Source organism: Podarcis gaigeae, assembly GCF_964106915.1.
Source record: "Podarcis gaigeae genome assembly, chromosome: 9".
NCBI lineage: Eukaryota > Metazoa > Chordata > Lepidosauria > Squamata > Lacertidae > Podarcis > Podarcis gaigeae.
In genome coordinates, this window is record NC_139685.1 from 51,499,668 (window position 1) to 51,515,975 (window position 16,308).

Consider the following 16,308-nt stretch of genomic DNA (forward strand, 5'->3'; position numbering starts at 1 on the left):
AGCCATAGATAAGCAGAGCTTTTGTTTAAGTATTTTTCCTTCTGTTTCTCTTCTCTTATATGAGCTTGTGGGGGGAAGGAGTTTCTCACTAAAGTTTAAAACTGAGGCCCAATTAATTTTGGCCGCTGTCCTAGAGCTTTCACCATCTGGGTTTCTAGCTGTGCAATGCATCCTGGGGGTTTATAAATTTTGCCTTCCTTTAGAAGACTGCTGGAAGGGTGGAGTCATTTGCTGATTGGTTGTTTTGAAATCTATTCCCAAGTTCTTTTGTGATTGTTTTCTTATATAAGTGTAGCTGGCTCCAGCAGGATTTAAAAAATAATAATAATTCCCAAGCTATTTGTCATCAAATGTGAAAGGTGTTAGAATTGAGTGAGTGTGTAGGCTCAGTGTATGGAATATAGTACAGATACTTCGTTATAGTTTGACTTTCTACTCCTTTCCCCCCCTAACTCACATTTACTGTTTACTTTTCAATCATCCGAGAAATCTTTTGTTTAGTCTGATTGTGAATCATGTCTCTTTATCCTTTGGAATACTTTCAAGATCATAATTGTGAAAATTATGTTAACTGCCTTGCAGTAGTGTTCACACGTTGTTGTTTGGGTCTCTGAGAATACATCATATGTTTGTAGTTGAGTATGGCTTATTTTACTAGGGAGTGTTTTGCATGTTTCATTGAATATTTATCCCGTCCATGCCCTGATGTCTTTGTGTAGAGGCTTAAAATAAAAAGTTAAGAGATAAGATATTTAATATAATTTATAATACAAACTAAGTTAGACCATTGGGCCATCTAGCCCAGCTCTGTTATATGATACCCTTTTTAAAATTAAGTTTAAGGTGCTTGTGTAACATGGTTTATTTGATAGCAAGCTGCTGGAATTCAGTGGTTCGCCATGTAGGTGTGACCACTTCTCCATGCCAGTGCAAACATCCAAAAAGCAAGGTTGGATTTGACTCCATCTTATCTCCTTGTAAAACATCTCAATAAGGTCTCCTCCAGACAACCTGTTTATGGAGCATTCATTCTGGGAAAAGCTTTGTTTAAATTATGGCTTGTCCAAAGAGATATCAAACCTCGGTTTCTGGCTTGTTTAGATATCCATAGTTAGAATTAACTGTGATTCTTGCTCAGTTCCCAGATGAAATGACAACCTGCAGGTATTTTAACATGGAAGGTGATGCTTCTGATCTTCCCTTTGTGAGTGTGCTGGAGAAATGGGGAGAAGACTTGTGCACTAATACTATGCTATGCTTTAGCATTGCATTTGAACCAGATCATAAAACTCCCAATCACTTAACTATTACTTAAACAGCCCAGTTATATTAACCATTATATCTGCAGCAGTGTTACCTAATTGTGGTTACTTCTCCATCCAGGAACCGAAACCATATTTAAACCATTGTTTCATGTTCTGGAGCCCTCGCCTTCTATAACCACAAAAGTAACACCACTGCAGGTGTAATAGTTTACAATGTTGTTGTTGTTTAGTCGTTTAGTCGTGTCCGACTCTTCGTGACCCCATGGACCAGAGCACACCAGGCACTTCTGTCTTCCACTGCCTCCCGCAGTTTGGTCAAACTCATGCTGGTAGCTTCAAGAACACTATCCAACCATCTCGTCCTCTGTCATCCCCTTCTCCTTCTGCCCTCCATCTTTCCCAACATCAGGGTCTTTTCCAGGGAGTCTTCTCTTCTCATGAGGTGGCCAAAGTATTGGAGCCTCAGCTTCATGATCTGTGCTTCCAGTGAGAACTCAGGGCTGATTTCCTTCAGAATGGATAGGTTTGATCTTCTTGCAGTCCATGGGACTCTCAAGAGTCTCCTCCAGCACCATAATTCAAAAGCATCAATTCTTCAGTGATCAGCCTTTTTTATGGTCCAGCTTTCACTTCCATAAATCACTACTGGGAAAACCATAGATTTTACTATACGGACCTTTGTTGGCAAGGTGATGTCTCTACTTTTTAATACTTTACAATAGTTAGAACCTAAGGGGAAACTTAGAGAGAGAGGTGGGCCTTTTGTGGCCTGCTCTTGACTGCCTAACCATGGTTAAGCAACCAGGAACATTCTGCCTACCCAACTCAAAATACGTTTTCTGCATAGGAGAAACTTTGTGTGTGAAATGCATCAAGTCCTGCATCAAACTTTGGAGACATAAGCATCAACATAGGGTTTCCCTGGCCTGTGAACTAGAGAAGAGCAGGGTGATTTACAATTTGGATTAAATGATTTGGATAAGGAAGTGTAGTGGAAGGATCGACTGCATTAATGACTTTCTTCTGTAAACAGATCAAGTATATTAAAAGTATAATCCCAATAACATCAGTTTTCCATTCTTTTTTCAGGCGTCCAGTATAGCAGGAGTAGGGAACCTGTGGCTCTCCAGATATTGTGGGACCACCAACTCTCATTTTAAAAATAAATAAAAATGTATTGAACTTCTATACAGCCCTCTACCTACAGGCCATCAGCCCTAGTCAGCATGGCCACTGGGATGATAGTAATTTATTCAGCAGCATCTAGAGGGCTGCAGGTCCCCAACCCTTGAACTACTAGAGCACTAAGGTTACATTTCAAGTGGCATGCTGTATTATTCTTATTTTTAATTTTGAAAATCTGCCTTACGAAAATTATTCCAGTTTTGTAATTAGGAGCTGACTGTCAAAATCTTTAATAATTTGATTGAAATGTTGCAAGTTTTTGTAAAAAAGCTATTTTTTTCCTTATAATAATATTTCCTCCCCCCCAAAAAATCATTTTAAAGTTCAAATGCTGACCTGCTGCCACTAGAGTGGGAGATTAGAATTCTGTTTGGTGAGGTCACCAGGGTTTTAAAAGAATCCTAGCAAACTGTGAACAAGTTCCCTTTGGAACACGTTCACCTGTCATGTTGATGCACACCAGGTTTCTCTTAGCCTCTTAACAGCTGACATTGACTGTAGTTAGAGACCTAACTGTTTATGATATAATCAGGTGCATTCCATCTCACCCTGTCTTCCCCTGCACTGTTTCAAGGTTCACGACGCTCTCGGAAATCTGGTTTGTTAATGTTAATAAAGTTTGTTTTGATTTGTGGGATCTAGGAGATTTCACACAACTCTTTAATATTGTGCTCACCATCCAAGAGACACAGCAATAAAAAGAAAAAAAACAGCTGAAGAACTTAATCAGGAAAAAAAAATTATTTGATCAAAATAAGAAGGAGATTTTGGGGGTAAATTACTTTGGTATGACTAATGAAAGGCTTCACAGTATAATTATATTTACCATGCTGCTATTCTTTTGTTTGAAGTGTCTATGAAGTCCATATTGCTGTAATAATGTTTTATTGTTCTGCGCAGCCAGACTATCAATGGTATGTTCCCGACCGGTTTCCGCCAGATGTGCCGCACAAGGCAAATGGTAAGGCAGCAGCTGTACTGAACACACTTTTTAAGAGTTTCTTTTTAATGGGGTCTCTCTCTCTCTCTCTCTCTCTCTCTCTCTCTCTCTCTCTCTCTGATCAGTAGTAAACTTTCATAAGGACCCAGTGTGTGATTTGTATACAGCTCTTTTTTGTACAACTGCAATACATGCATGCAGCCAAGGCTGTGAATTCTAAATATAATGCATTTGTGTACAGCTTTTGGTATTGCCAAGCTACTTTAAAACACCTAACATGCCTTAAAGAATCATATAAATCCCTTACTGAACACCTAAGAAAAATGAAGGACATTGGAATTGCAGTCCTCCATTCATAACTTGGTTGACAGTTGAGCAAATGGTGCATCTAATATATGGTCTCTAAGGAGCTCAGTCTAGCCACTGTCGGCCTTTTCCTACAGCCAGTAGAGAGGACAGTGGCTGATGTCAAATCTAGCTAAGAGTTTGCTACCCTAACACTGCCACCATTCTGTCTTCACACCAAATAAGTTCAAAGCCCCAGCAAGATAATTATTAGTCCATAAACCTCAAATCTTCTGGTTTAAGGGACCCACAGTTGATGTCATAATTTGGTCTACCAATAAACCCGTGGCCACTTTATAGTGGGCCAGCTAATGCTTGGGATGCTTGCAAAGAATACTGAATTAGGTGGAGTTTGATCTTATACAGGAACCACTTACATTCTTAAACAAGAATTCAGGCTCTTTCAGCATGGAGTATTAACAGTTAATGTGGGCTAGTTGCGCATTAACTGATAAAAAATCCTAATCAGCATGGATTCCAAGTTCAGATGGAGTGGTGTGTGTGGTGTGGCACATGGGCAAGATTCTTCCAGTGGACTCTCCCCATAACAGACCATCACCTGCTCACTCCTGCTCATTTGCATGCCAGTCCTTCTTTCCTACATATTGCCTCCCAGCAAAGCAAGCCCTACCATTTGGAGAAGGGTGGTAACTGCATTAGGCATCTGTTGGTCCATACAGTAAAAAGTAGAACATGCTAGACTGATAGTATCCCACCTCTTCTGTGAGTGTGAAGGACATATTTTCCTATCCCTCATCCTATCAGAGCAGGAAGAAATGCAGGAAGCTTAAGCAACTGTCATGGGCAGGACAAATGGATTTGCAGTTTGGGACATTTGTAGGCTTGTTGGGATCATACTGAACTAGTTGTTGGATTGGGGTCTATCAGAGTCATTTAAGTCTGAGAATTGCAAAAGTAGGTTCCGTACTAGAAGGCGCAAGAGGCATTTATTTTGAGTTGCTTATAGGACAGCAAATGGGGAGAGAAGATGGGATTAGAGCCATGCACAATTTTGTACTGCAGACATTAGATAGCCTTGGGATTGCCAGATCTCTCACTTTGATAATGGAAATCCAATTGTGAAGACTGCATGGCTAAAACATACTGGAGTGCGATTCCTTATAGAGGCACAGACTGTCACGGAAAGGATGTTGGTGCAATACCCCAATGTGTAGATGGTTAGAAAGTGAAATTTTATGCACTTGCAAACCCTTCTGTGACCTTGTGCAAATGTATTTTGATGAGTCCCACTTGCTCAGAATTTTACAACCGTCCCTTGCAGATTGTTTCACAAATGAAGCATGAGATATCCAGAAAACTGCCTGTTCTTAGAACTAAAGCTCCTTACAAGCCATGAATTGGTTAGCCATAAGATTGCTTGGTAAGCTCTCCATATGAAAACTCTGCAGCCCTTATAAGCACTTAATAACTTGAGAACGTAAAGCTTAGCCTTGCTGAGCCAGCTAACCTAGGAGATCAAGTTGGCTGGCTGCATGCATTGAAGCCTTTAAGTGCTTAAAAGCTTCAGTTTATAAAGTTGTTGTGGTTTGGGGGGCCAGCTGTCCCCGGGGAAACACATGAATTTGACAAGGAAAAGCAATCTTCAGCTTTGGGAAAAGGCATTTGGAAAGTGCATGAAATTTCCTTCGATGTTTTGATTTGTTTACATGTTCAATCTGCAAATGAGAGCCTGAAGAAAGGAGAGAAAATCTTGGAATAAGTGACCAAGTAAATAAGTGTACTTATAGAAGGGTAGTTATTGTGGAATCTGTGATCCTAATGCATGCAGTTTTTTCACAACATTGGCAGCAACATGGCAACTTGTATATCCTCCTTCCCCCAATTTAATCCAGATTTGCCCTGTCCATGAAAAACCCAGTATTTTAAAACAACAACACTATGTTGCCAAAAAGCCATTTGCAATACACAAACAATCCATTTGCAATATTAAGCCTCCCTTTGAAAGCCCCCTTAGAATTGTTATCTCTGGCATACAGAGATGAACCAAGTTGTGAACAATCCAAAGGGCTGAGGAAAAGGGCTTAGTAGAAGTAAACAAGGAGTTCTGATTTGGAAAAGGGAACAACCTAGATTCAGCAACTTTTCAGGGCCACAATACACTAAACTTTTCACTTAGTATTTAAAATAGTTCATTGGAAATTACATTAGCAGGTGCAGAGGATGAGCAGGAACAGAACTTTCCTTTTCTCCCCTACTGTAGTCTCACTCCCTACCTCTTGATGCTGCTATTAGTTTCTGAGAGGATGGTTTCACTGGTACCATTTGAATATTCCTCCTGGAGGTACTACTATTATTTATTTATTATTACTTATTAAAGTGACGCGGGTGGCGCTGTGGGTTAAACTGCAGAGCCTAGGACTTGCTGATCAGAAGGTTGGTGGTTCGAATCCCTGTGATAGGGTGAGCTCCTGTTGCTCGGTCCCTGCTCCTGCCAACTTAGCAGTTCGAAAGCACGTCAAAGTGCAAGTAGATAAATAGGTACTGCTCCGGCGGGAAGGTAAACGGTGTTTCCGTGTGCTGCTCTGGTTTGCCAGAAGTGGTTTAGTCATGCTGGCCACATGACCTGGAAGCTGTACGCCGGCTCCCTCGGCCGGTAAAGCGAGATGAGCACCGCAACCCCAGAGTCAGTCACGACTGGACCTAATGATCAGGGGTCCCTTTACCTTTACCTTTATTACTTATTAAATTTTTATACCAACCTTCATCCGAAGATATCAGGGCAGTTCACAGCATAAAAATACAAAATAAAACCAGAAAATACATAATAAAAATAAGAACAAAACAAAACAATAACCCCGCCCCCCAGACACATTTAAAAGGGCATAGAAGAGGAAAGTTTTCATTGGGCATCTAAAGATGTATAATGAAGGTTCCAGATGAATCTCCCTAGAGAGAGCATTGCACAAATGGGGAGCAACTGCAGAAAAGGCCTGTTCTTGTGTTACCACTCTACGGACCTCTCATGGAGAAATCACAAGAAAGGCCTCAAGTGGCTATTATTATCCTGGGATAGCTCAGCTGGTAGAACATGAGACTCTTAATCTCAGGGTCGTGGGTTTGAGCCCTAAATTGTGCCAAAGATTCCTGCATTGCAGGGGGTTGGGGTAGATGACCTTTGTGGTCCCTTCCAGCTCTACAGTTTTATGATTCTATTATGATTGCAGAGTCCAGATTAGTGTATACAGGATGAGGTGATTCTTGCAGTATTATCAGCTTTGGGGGAGGCGATTTTCACTGAGAATAAGTTGGGAAAGAAAGGTTTAACTCCACAAGGTCTCGTGCCATTGCACCCTCCTCACACACTCCTCTTATGCAATACAAGAGAAAACGAATTGCACTTGGCAAACCACAGTTTCCTGTTGCAACTGATCTTGGAAACTGTTTATTGGACTACAAACTACAACACAAAGCCAGCAGCTGATCACAATGTATGAAAAGAGGCAACATGTGCTGCCTACTGTCAGTCATTAATTTTGCATGATTTCCAAAAGTTTGTTTTTAAATCCTTTTTGAAAAAAGCATCTGAATGCTCATATGCAGCATATTGGTGGTAAATGCTGCATGAGTGAATAAGGCAGCAGTTCTTTCCCCTCTTCACAACAGTTTAAATCAAATTTAATCTTCATCTCTACTGCTCTCCTTGAGCAGTATAATCACTGAGGTGTCTAAACTCAGGTTTTGATGCATATTCTGTTTTCTTATCAGAAGCACACAAGGGGGCAGACTTCAAAGAATTGCTAGGAATATGAGGAACATGATTTGAAAGAAGTGTGTGTGTCTGTGTTATCCATGCATGTATCAAGGTTTATTACTGTTCCACAGTGACAATTGCTGTGGCTAAAGAGGTATTTTGACTCTCTGCACTACTCATTTGGGCAGGGAGAGGCAGCACAACTCGGATCAGGATGGTGGCTAGAGAGGCAGGAACAGTCAAGCTAAGGTTTCATGTTAAGATATTATCAGTAGTTATCCATGTACTCAGCTCATGGCCCACTCGAAACAAGTGTTTTAATAAAATCCAGAAATTAAATAAACATCCTCCCAGCAGAAAGTGTAGGAGTGAGCATTAGCTGTCTCCAGCTTTAGGCTATGGAGACAATTTAACAACCACTTAAAAGTTCTTTTTTTTTTTTAAAGCACCATTATTTCCTCCTCTTCTCTAATGATGCATGCTATCCACTTGCTGCCCTACACATATGCAGGATATTAACTCAAAGGCATTTCCATGGCTTTGGGTAGCGGACGATGTCATGCTATGGGGGTTCTTTTAAGGCATGCTGATGAATGCAAGCCATAAAACTGCTCTCCCTGGTCCACTCATTTCATCTTCCTCCTGCCTTCCTACTTTAGGCTACTGCGTCATAAAGAGACAACCCCAGGCACATCCTGGTGGCTAGGATGTGGGGGACAGGGTGTCTGTGTCACTCCCTTCTGATCCCTACAGCCTAAACAGTCTTTGCACACAGCTGCTAGGAACTGGCTGCCTTCCATAGCAATCATGGGAGTGTCTGGACATTGTATATTTTTCCATTCTTTTACTATTTTTTTTATTAGCATATAGTAGGGTGTTCTTATTCACCAGGCAGGGTTAGGGGAGAGATTTTGAACAGGAAATATAGATATGTTGAAAGAGGTTTCCCCACTTGTTGTCTTCCACCTTTCCTGCAACAGTGTGTGAAATAAAGGCCGCATACATGCTACACTCAGGGACACAGGTGGCGCTGTGGGTTAAACCACAGAGCCTAGGACTTGCCGATCAGAAGGTTGGTGGTTCGAATCCCTGCGACAGGGTGAGCTCCCATTGCTCAGTCCCTGCTCCTGCCCACTAGCAGTTCGAAAGCACATCAAAGTGCAAGTAGATAAATAGGTACTGCTCCGGCGGGAAGGTAAACGGTGTTTCCGTGTGCTGCTTTGGTTCACCAGAAGCGGCTTAGTCATGCTGGCCACATGACTCAGAAGCTGTATGCCGGCTCCCTCAGCCAGTAAAGCGAGATGAGCGCCGCAACCCCAGAGTCGGTCACGACTGGACCTAATGGTCAGGGGTCCCTTTACCTTTACCTTACATGCTACAAATCTGAAGTACATGACTTCCCCCCAACAATTCTGGGACCCACAAAGCTACAGTTCTCAGCACCCTTGACAAGCTATGGTTCCCAGGATTCTCTGGGGGAAGTATTGTGCTTTAAATGTGTGCTGCCTATGCAGCTGAAAAATAGAGAAATGTGGGGAAAGATCTATGGGATCTGTTTGTGGGTGCGAGAGGTGGGTTCAAACAAAGGGCAAGAGGATACTGGTATCATAAGTGTGGTTTCTATTGAGTCATGCTTACTTATACCTCTCACCCACTCTTTCCTTAGCCTGTATTATCCTTTCTGCACATATATTTTGCTGGGTACCAGATCTAAAAGTTAACTGACTTTCTTTTAGTCTAGCTAGTGATCACCCTTCCTTGACAATGGCTTCCTTTTTGGGGGAGGAGGCAAAGGATTCAGGAACAAAGGACAAGAGAATTCCAACTAGTGTTATGAGTGTCAGCTTATTTTGGCAGGTGGGATAGTATGATTTCCTTCCTTTTCCAACTGTGCAAAATTGATGAGACAGCTTAAAAATTGGGCTGGAGCTTTTCCCTGAACCTACTTTTAATAAAAAAAAAAAAAATCTCTGGGAAAGAGGTTTTATTGCTCAGGGCTTTCTTTGCATACTTGTGATTCTGGCAAGCAATGTCAGTTTTGCTTCCAAAAGTCCATTTAGTGGGGGGCATACAATAAGATTGGTTCCCCCAGCACTTGTATTTGGGAACCACAGTTATTCCATGAAAACCTTAATTCAATGACTGGGTGTCTTATTGCTAAATATTTGACTATGTGTCATTTTTTTATTATTTAATGCTAGTATATAGCTCACAGTGCGCAGATGAAGGGATACCACTAATCTCTCCTCTAAACACATCTTTTCAAGGGCGTTAGTGACTTATTTCACCTATACAAGCCTAGTGAGTTAGGAGTGGGATTACCAATGGGGAAAATCAGAAGAGCTAAGGAGCAGTTCTGACATTGCAAATATATTATTTCAAGTGTGTAGCGGGACCTTTAAAGTTCACTCCAGCTGTCCTCTTACCAGATAACTTTAGTTCCATAGCCGGATTACATAATATAATATACATGTGCACATATTTATTTCCACAGGTGAATTCTGATTCAAAATTCAGTAAAAGAATTTTGATTTTTCTTTTGTTAAGTTGAAGTGAAGAATGGAAGATCAACATAAGCCAACAGGATCTTCCTTCAAAATAAATATAGTGCATCCAAGAAGAGCCAATAAAGTTTGATCACAGGGCACCAAATCTGATCACATATTTTATTGTTGAGCCATGGCAGGAAAATACAATTCCTGGAATTGTAAGCAATAAAAACACTTCTCTTCCTAGTTCCAGAGATAGGGTCTACATGTGCCCTAGGGCATCTGCAGATACTGTCACTGATGTACTGGTGAAAGAGAAAAATCACAATGCAGTATAGGAAGGATATTTAGGATGTGAAAGCAAAAAGAAGGGGTGGGAGGATTGCCCATAGACCATCATAGGGTTGGTGCAAATTTGTGGCAGGGATTAAAGAGATTTCAAAGGCCACATTGGATGCCTCTGATAAAGTACCAGCTTCTCCTTCCAGCACATCTGCTATTGAAGTTAGGCTGGCGGAAAGCTGATGAGGCTCTTTGTACATTATCTAACCTACAACAATAGAGTTGCAATGCACTCCTATCTTACCCTCCTGATTTTCATTAAACTTAGCTGGGACTAATTAGTTTTCTAGTCTCATTAGGCACAGCCTCCCAGCAGCTTCTGTAAAAAGAATCAAGATGAATGCCAAGCTCCTAATAGACAGCGGAGGGAGACTTGATCTATCCCTTGACATCATTAGTTATGATGGCAGCTTTCATTATGCTGTGGCCATAGTAGAGCTACGTCCTCCATACTGATTTATTGCTGTACATTGAACCAGAAGTGGGTGAAAGGTACCTCGAAGAAGAGGCAACACCAAATTTCAAGTCACTGTGGTTTTAAAACAGTCTCTTACTTGGTAGCACCCAGGGATGGCATTCTTGTTAGGCAGCGAGAGGCCACTGCCTCAGGCAGCAGATGATAGAAGATGAGAAGGTGTTAGAAGATAGGACACACAGCTCTGTGTGGCTTGCCTTGCACTCCTTCAGTTTGCCTGCTGCTGTCAGGTGCTGCTGTCTTATCACCACTGTCAAAGGAAGACTGAGTTGCCAGTGTGGTCAGTTTTCTGCATGTGGAATGGAAAGAAGGTGCCACCTCATTGTTCTCCTTGGCAGCAAAATGACTTACCCTCATACAAAGGGTAGACACACTTCTTGCTTAGCCACCTGGTTTTAATCCAAAGGAAGATTAGGCTTTGCCCTTAGCTTTGCACACTACTTTTCTTGACCATCACTCTCCTCATGGTGTTGGGGGCAAAGACAGCTGTCTGTGGGATATCCTTGACTTTGGAAGTCCCCAGGGCATGAGGGCATGTGACGTCTGCTTCCTTGAAGCTAAAGCAAGGCTTGGTCTGGTCCATACCTGGATGAGAGACCACCTGGGAATCCTAGGTGCACTACCTTTAATACTATTATGGGAAAAGAGGTGGGATATAAATATAAATAAATAAAACCATAGATAGTTCAATGTAATGGGGTAAGTAGATTTTCAGATAAACTCAGGAACTATCTCCCAGCTCAGGTATCCATTTCTGCCTGAGGTGGCCATCCAGAGCCAGAGAGGAATTGCACATGCCCTGATCTCACACCTTATCTCCTCCTAGATACTATTCCAGAGCCAAGAAACCCATGATCAGACCCTTTGAATCAAAATAGTTTAAAAACAACCATTAGTGAATGAGATAAACAACACAAAAATGCTTGCTTGATACTTAAATCCATTATCTTTTCCACTGGTAAATCTACTTTTATTCCACCCATGTGTTTAAAACTGTACTTCCTTGAACACCACACTTTTTTTGCATTCAGAAATAGCCTTGATGTAAGTCATAGTTTTGCTGAAGGAAGTGCCTCAAAAAGGAAGCACAACAATAAAAAATAACAACAGCACCCTCAGTTTAAACAGTAGTATGGTTTCAGAAAAGCAGCCTTTGGAATTGAATGTTCTAAGAGTTATTAATTTCCTGTTTAACAGTTAATGGTCAAAGTGATTGTAAAAAGTTTCAAGTATAATGATTATCTGGTATGAGGATGCCTAGGAAGATATCAAAGCATCTTTATATGAACATGTCTTTCTCTGGTTTGCATTGAAATTGCATATGGCATTGGTAATCCTGGTATTCTAGTAATATACTTCAAATTCCCAGATGTTAATGGGCTGTATTTTCCCCCGTTGATTTCATGAGGCATTCATTTAACATATGGAAAATCTTTGCCTTCTCATCCATTATCTGGAGAGGGGATACAAAATTAGTTCCATGCTATTTGTTCACTAATATAGATGCCACAATCTTGAAAGAGTTGAAGTTGTGAGTGTTTGATTTGCTTAACCTTTTAAATTAAAACAGTTGCAATTGCTGCTTAAGTAAAGACTAGCCTTTTTCCCATCGTTCTCTCATCTGTTTCTCACTTTGCCAGTGTTCCAAATGTATCTGGATCTGAGGACAGCAACAAAGATTTGTTGCAGCTAGGGATACTGTAGATCAAATGTCAATTTAGTTTTTTTCAGTTTTTTGGTAGGATCACTTTTCAATGTGAATTGAACTGAATATTTAAATTCTTCTCCCCTCCACAGTTGAAGCCTGATCCTAATATCCTAAACATTTTTTTCAAGCAAGTCCCACTGAATTCAATGAGCCCTAATTCATGGTAGATGTTTTTTAGCATGGGAGCTGTACCTTCACTTGCAGCTGTGATCCTGTGCCAATCTTCCCTTCCCAGACCTACTCTCTTAAAAAGGTACTTCAAAATAAGCCAGTACCAACTGGGTTCAAGTGAAACCAGACACTCTGAGGGCCAAGGAATCCGCATATGCAGTACTCTAGTCTTCAACTGTCTTTAACTAAATGAGGGCTGTGCTGTTAAAGCTCTGAATGCAGCCCTAGGAACAATTTTGCTTTTCAGTACTTGGTTCTAAGCCTGAAGCAATAAAGGCAAGAGGGTCTCTTGAGTATTTGCAAAATGTATTTCTCTCATCATTAAATAACTGATGGCTCTCTCTATACTAGGGGCACACACAACTCAATCACTTTTACATTTCTATTAACTCAGGAAGGTTGCATCACTATTTTAGATGAAAAGCCATTTTTCAATCCTCCTGATTCTTTCCTTACAGTGTGCTTCCCCTTCTGTCTCTGTGTCACTAGTGGATTCTCTGTACACATTTCTCTTTTAACCTTTCCTCTTTTGTGCTCTCCCTTTCTTAAAAAATGTGATCACTATCTTTCTTCTTCCTCTGTGCTCCATAGAGCTTACCGTGTCTTCGGTCAAGTCCAGATGTCATGATTATTGAGCATTTATTACCATTTGTTTGTGGGGAGTGTATACATTGTTGCATCAAGCTATTGTTATCCCACATTTTTCAATGTTCTCCCACCACCCCATTCCTCATTGCAAAAAGTTCAATTCTGGGGAAAGTGGGAGGTTTTTTGCACAAGAGTGCCAAATCAACTTCAATTATGCAACCTAAATTTGCTGGTATGTTTTTTAGATCCTATCCCAAAATAGTGACAGCCTGGAAGTGTTATTTATCTCTCCCATGTGTTGTGCTTGTGTTTCCTCCCCCCCTTCTGCTCCCCTCCCCTCCCCTCTACACAATCACTTTCTCTCTCTATTCCCTGCAGCACCATGCTTCTCTCTGCACCTCAGTCTACATTGCCCCTCTGCTTTCTCTTTCTTTATCCCATACTTCACTTCTCTATCCCATAGAACCCTCTTTTCAGCTCCACCTTTCCGTTCCTTGTCTCTTTTGTGTCTGTTCCCTGCATCTGTACTACTCCTTTCCAAGTTCCGCAGCAATGGCACATAAGGTGCCTACTTAACCATCTACACAATGAATGAAGTCTCCAGAATGCAAGTGAGCAAGTCATGCAATGTGACTAGTGGTCTGTCTGCAACAGCCTAGAGGAATTAGTTAAATGCCTCTGGACAGGAGGAGCAACGTGGATGTACAGTATTGATTCAGTGATTATCCCATTCCAATTCTCGCTTTGAATGCGGTTTGGAGAGGCCTTAGGTTTTGTTTGTATGCTAAGCTGCTACTGTACTTTTATAACTGTTATTCACCTAAAAATGCCATAGGTTATTTTGTGTTTCCTTTTCTGCCTCTGTCAATAGAAGCCTGGCAAACTGCCACCAATGGCTTGCATTGCACAGATCCATTTTGCTTGTGTGACATGGTTTGTGGGATATTATTCATTTATGGCAGTGTTTCCTCATCCTTGGCTGATATAAGAAGCCACAATATGTGAAATAAATGGACAATCCAACCAGGATTATGCAAGAGATTTCTGAGTTTCTAGCACAGGATTAACTCTGCTCCCAACTGTCTAATGTATCACAAACTGAGAAGAGGAGGGAGTGAAGGCACCAGTACAAGAAGCCTATTTAGCATGTAAGACTATTGGAGTTTTTCTGAAGAAACTGGTCTCTTGACCCAAGATGCTTTGGGCTTTAAACTAACCAATATGCTCCTTTTTGAGACTTTGCTTTTTCATTTCATGATTGACTTAGTCTGGATTCGAGCTAATGTGTCCTTGTTTCTCTTTTTGGTTTATTTTAGAATATTAATGATTCCTATTGTTGTTGTTATAGCGTAATATTAGTTTATTAATATTGTTTCGTCTGGGGGGGGGGAATTCAGCTCAGGGTATACTTATTAAGACAGTGAAGCTGGAGAACTGAAGATGTCTAATTTTCTTTCACATATGTATCCATTTATTCATAGATGCCTCCTCAGAAAACGAAGGTCCTCACTTGTACCATACGAAGAGAACGAACCAAAGCAAAGACAAAGAGCCATCCTGACATCGCCTTGTAACCGCCATTACATTTTCTTGTCCTATTGCACTCTGCTTTATATGATATACCATTATATAACATACACACAATGGGAGATTTCTATGACTGTGGCAAAGAGACAGATTCACTTCCAGCTATAGTTGTTGTGGAAAGATTTCTCCCCGCCCCGCCCCCCCCACACCTTAATTTTAAAATAGACTGTGCCAAACCAGTTGCAACTGTTCAATTATAAATAAATGTCTGAAATGTGTGTGGTGTTATGGTGGTTTGCAAGAGCCAGTGTGGTGTAGTGGTTAAGAGCGATAGTCTCGTAATTTGGGGAACCGGGTTCGCGTCTCCGCTCCTCCACATGCAGCTGCTGGGTGACCTTGGGCCAGTCACACTTCTCTGAAGTCTCTCAGCCTCACTCACCTCACCTTTGTTGTGGGGGAGGAAGGGAAAGGAGAATGTTAGCGGCTTTGAGACTCCTTCGGGTAGTGATAAAGTGGAATATCAAATCCAAACTCTTCTTCTTCTTCAAGGCAAAACGTCTGTATACGGATCAATGAGAGGGCAATTCTGTCCTTACCTTTGGGCACCAGAGGAGCTGTGAGGTATTGCAAGCATATAAAATGTGGCTAATGGGATGTTTGTCCCATCCACATGGAGCTTACTGTGTGGTCTATAACCCTGTATTTGGTCAGGGTTGACTGTAATACCCCTCCCTCACTTCACTGTCACTCAGTGCCTAAAAGTAAAGCAAGTGGGGGTTCTTTTTTCTATGTCGCTCTTGATGTTGTAGATCTGCTTTAATAGTCCGATTCCTGCCCTGAGCTAGGGAGTCGGCGCAGATGACCTACTAGCTTCCTACTCGCTGTAAGATTCTACGGCCACCACATGGCAATCCAGCATTTTTGCGAGCAACCTGACTCACTGGCTGCTGCAGCAAATGTTTGCATTTGGTTTTACTGCTGTTCGGTTGGGCTGTGTCTCAATCCCCATTTTTAGTTTAAGAATCATCTCGTTGTCATTCTGAATTCTACAGTGCATCTCTTTGAGTACGTTAGTCTGCTAAACTGGCTTGCACAGTGTGTGATCCACCACTTCAAATGTAGCCAACCAGACACGCACTGTTGCTTTGCTGGAGGATTAACAGTCTCTGTACTTAGGCAACCCTTTGCAGACAGAAGAACAAATGTGTTTCATAGAAGTCCTGCTGGGCCACCTTAGAGGGCTATTGGGCAGCAATTGATTTGGTGGGTCAGTAGCAATCCATCAACCGTTTATAATGGTCAGTAGTTGTGTTGGGCTGTATTGATTGTGACAATACTTGCTGTGTCCTCAAGCCAATTATTCAGAACAGTCTCATCCATATCAGTATAGCTACTTGTAAGGTTCAATATTGCAACCTAAATACTCAATAATAACTTGTCTTCTATTGCCAGAATTAAAATCTATGATTAAAAAAAAAGAACAAAAACACACACACATCCTGAACTTGTTTGCATTTACACTGAATGCAAATGGAAATCTGAATGTATGATACAGGATTAA

The 16,308-nt window shown here is 41.3% G+C and overlaps 2 protein-coding genes across 3 annotated transcripts in view; both read left to right on the forward strand.

Annotated features, from left to right (window-relative positions):
• Positions 1-15,020, forward strand: part of TNIP3 (TNFAIP3 interacting protein 3) — a 62,555-nt gene extending 47,535 nt beyond the window's left edge. The window contains exons 12-13 of the mRNA XM_083756135.1: positions 3,351-3,411; positions 14,702-15,020. Of these exons, the coding sequence (XP_083612261.1) occupies positions 3,351-3,411; positions 14,702-14,781 (141 nt within the window). The 3' untranslated portion in view covers positions 14,782-15,020. The remainder of the gene's footprint in view (positions 1-3,350; positions 3,412-14,701) is intronic.
• Positions 1-16,308, forward strand: part of SMIM43 (small integral membrane protein 43) — a 245,669-nt gene that overhangs the window by 217,960 nt on the left and 11,401 nt on the right. The gene's annotated exons all lie outside the window — the stretch shown is intronic.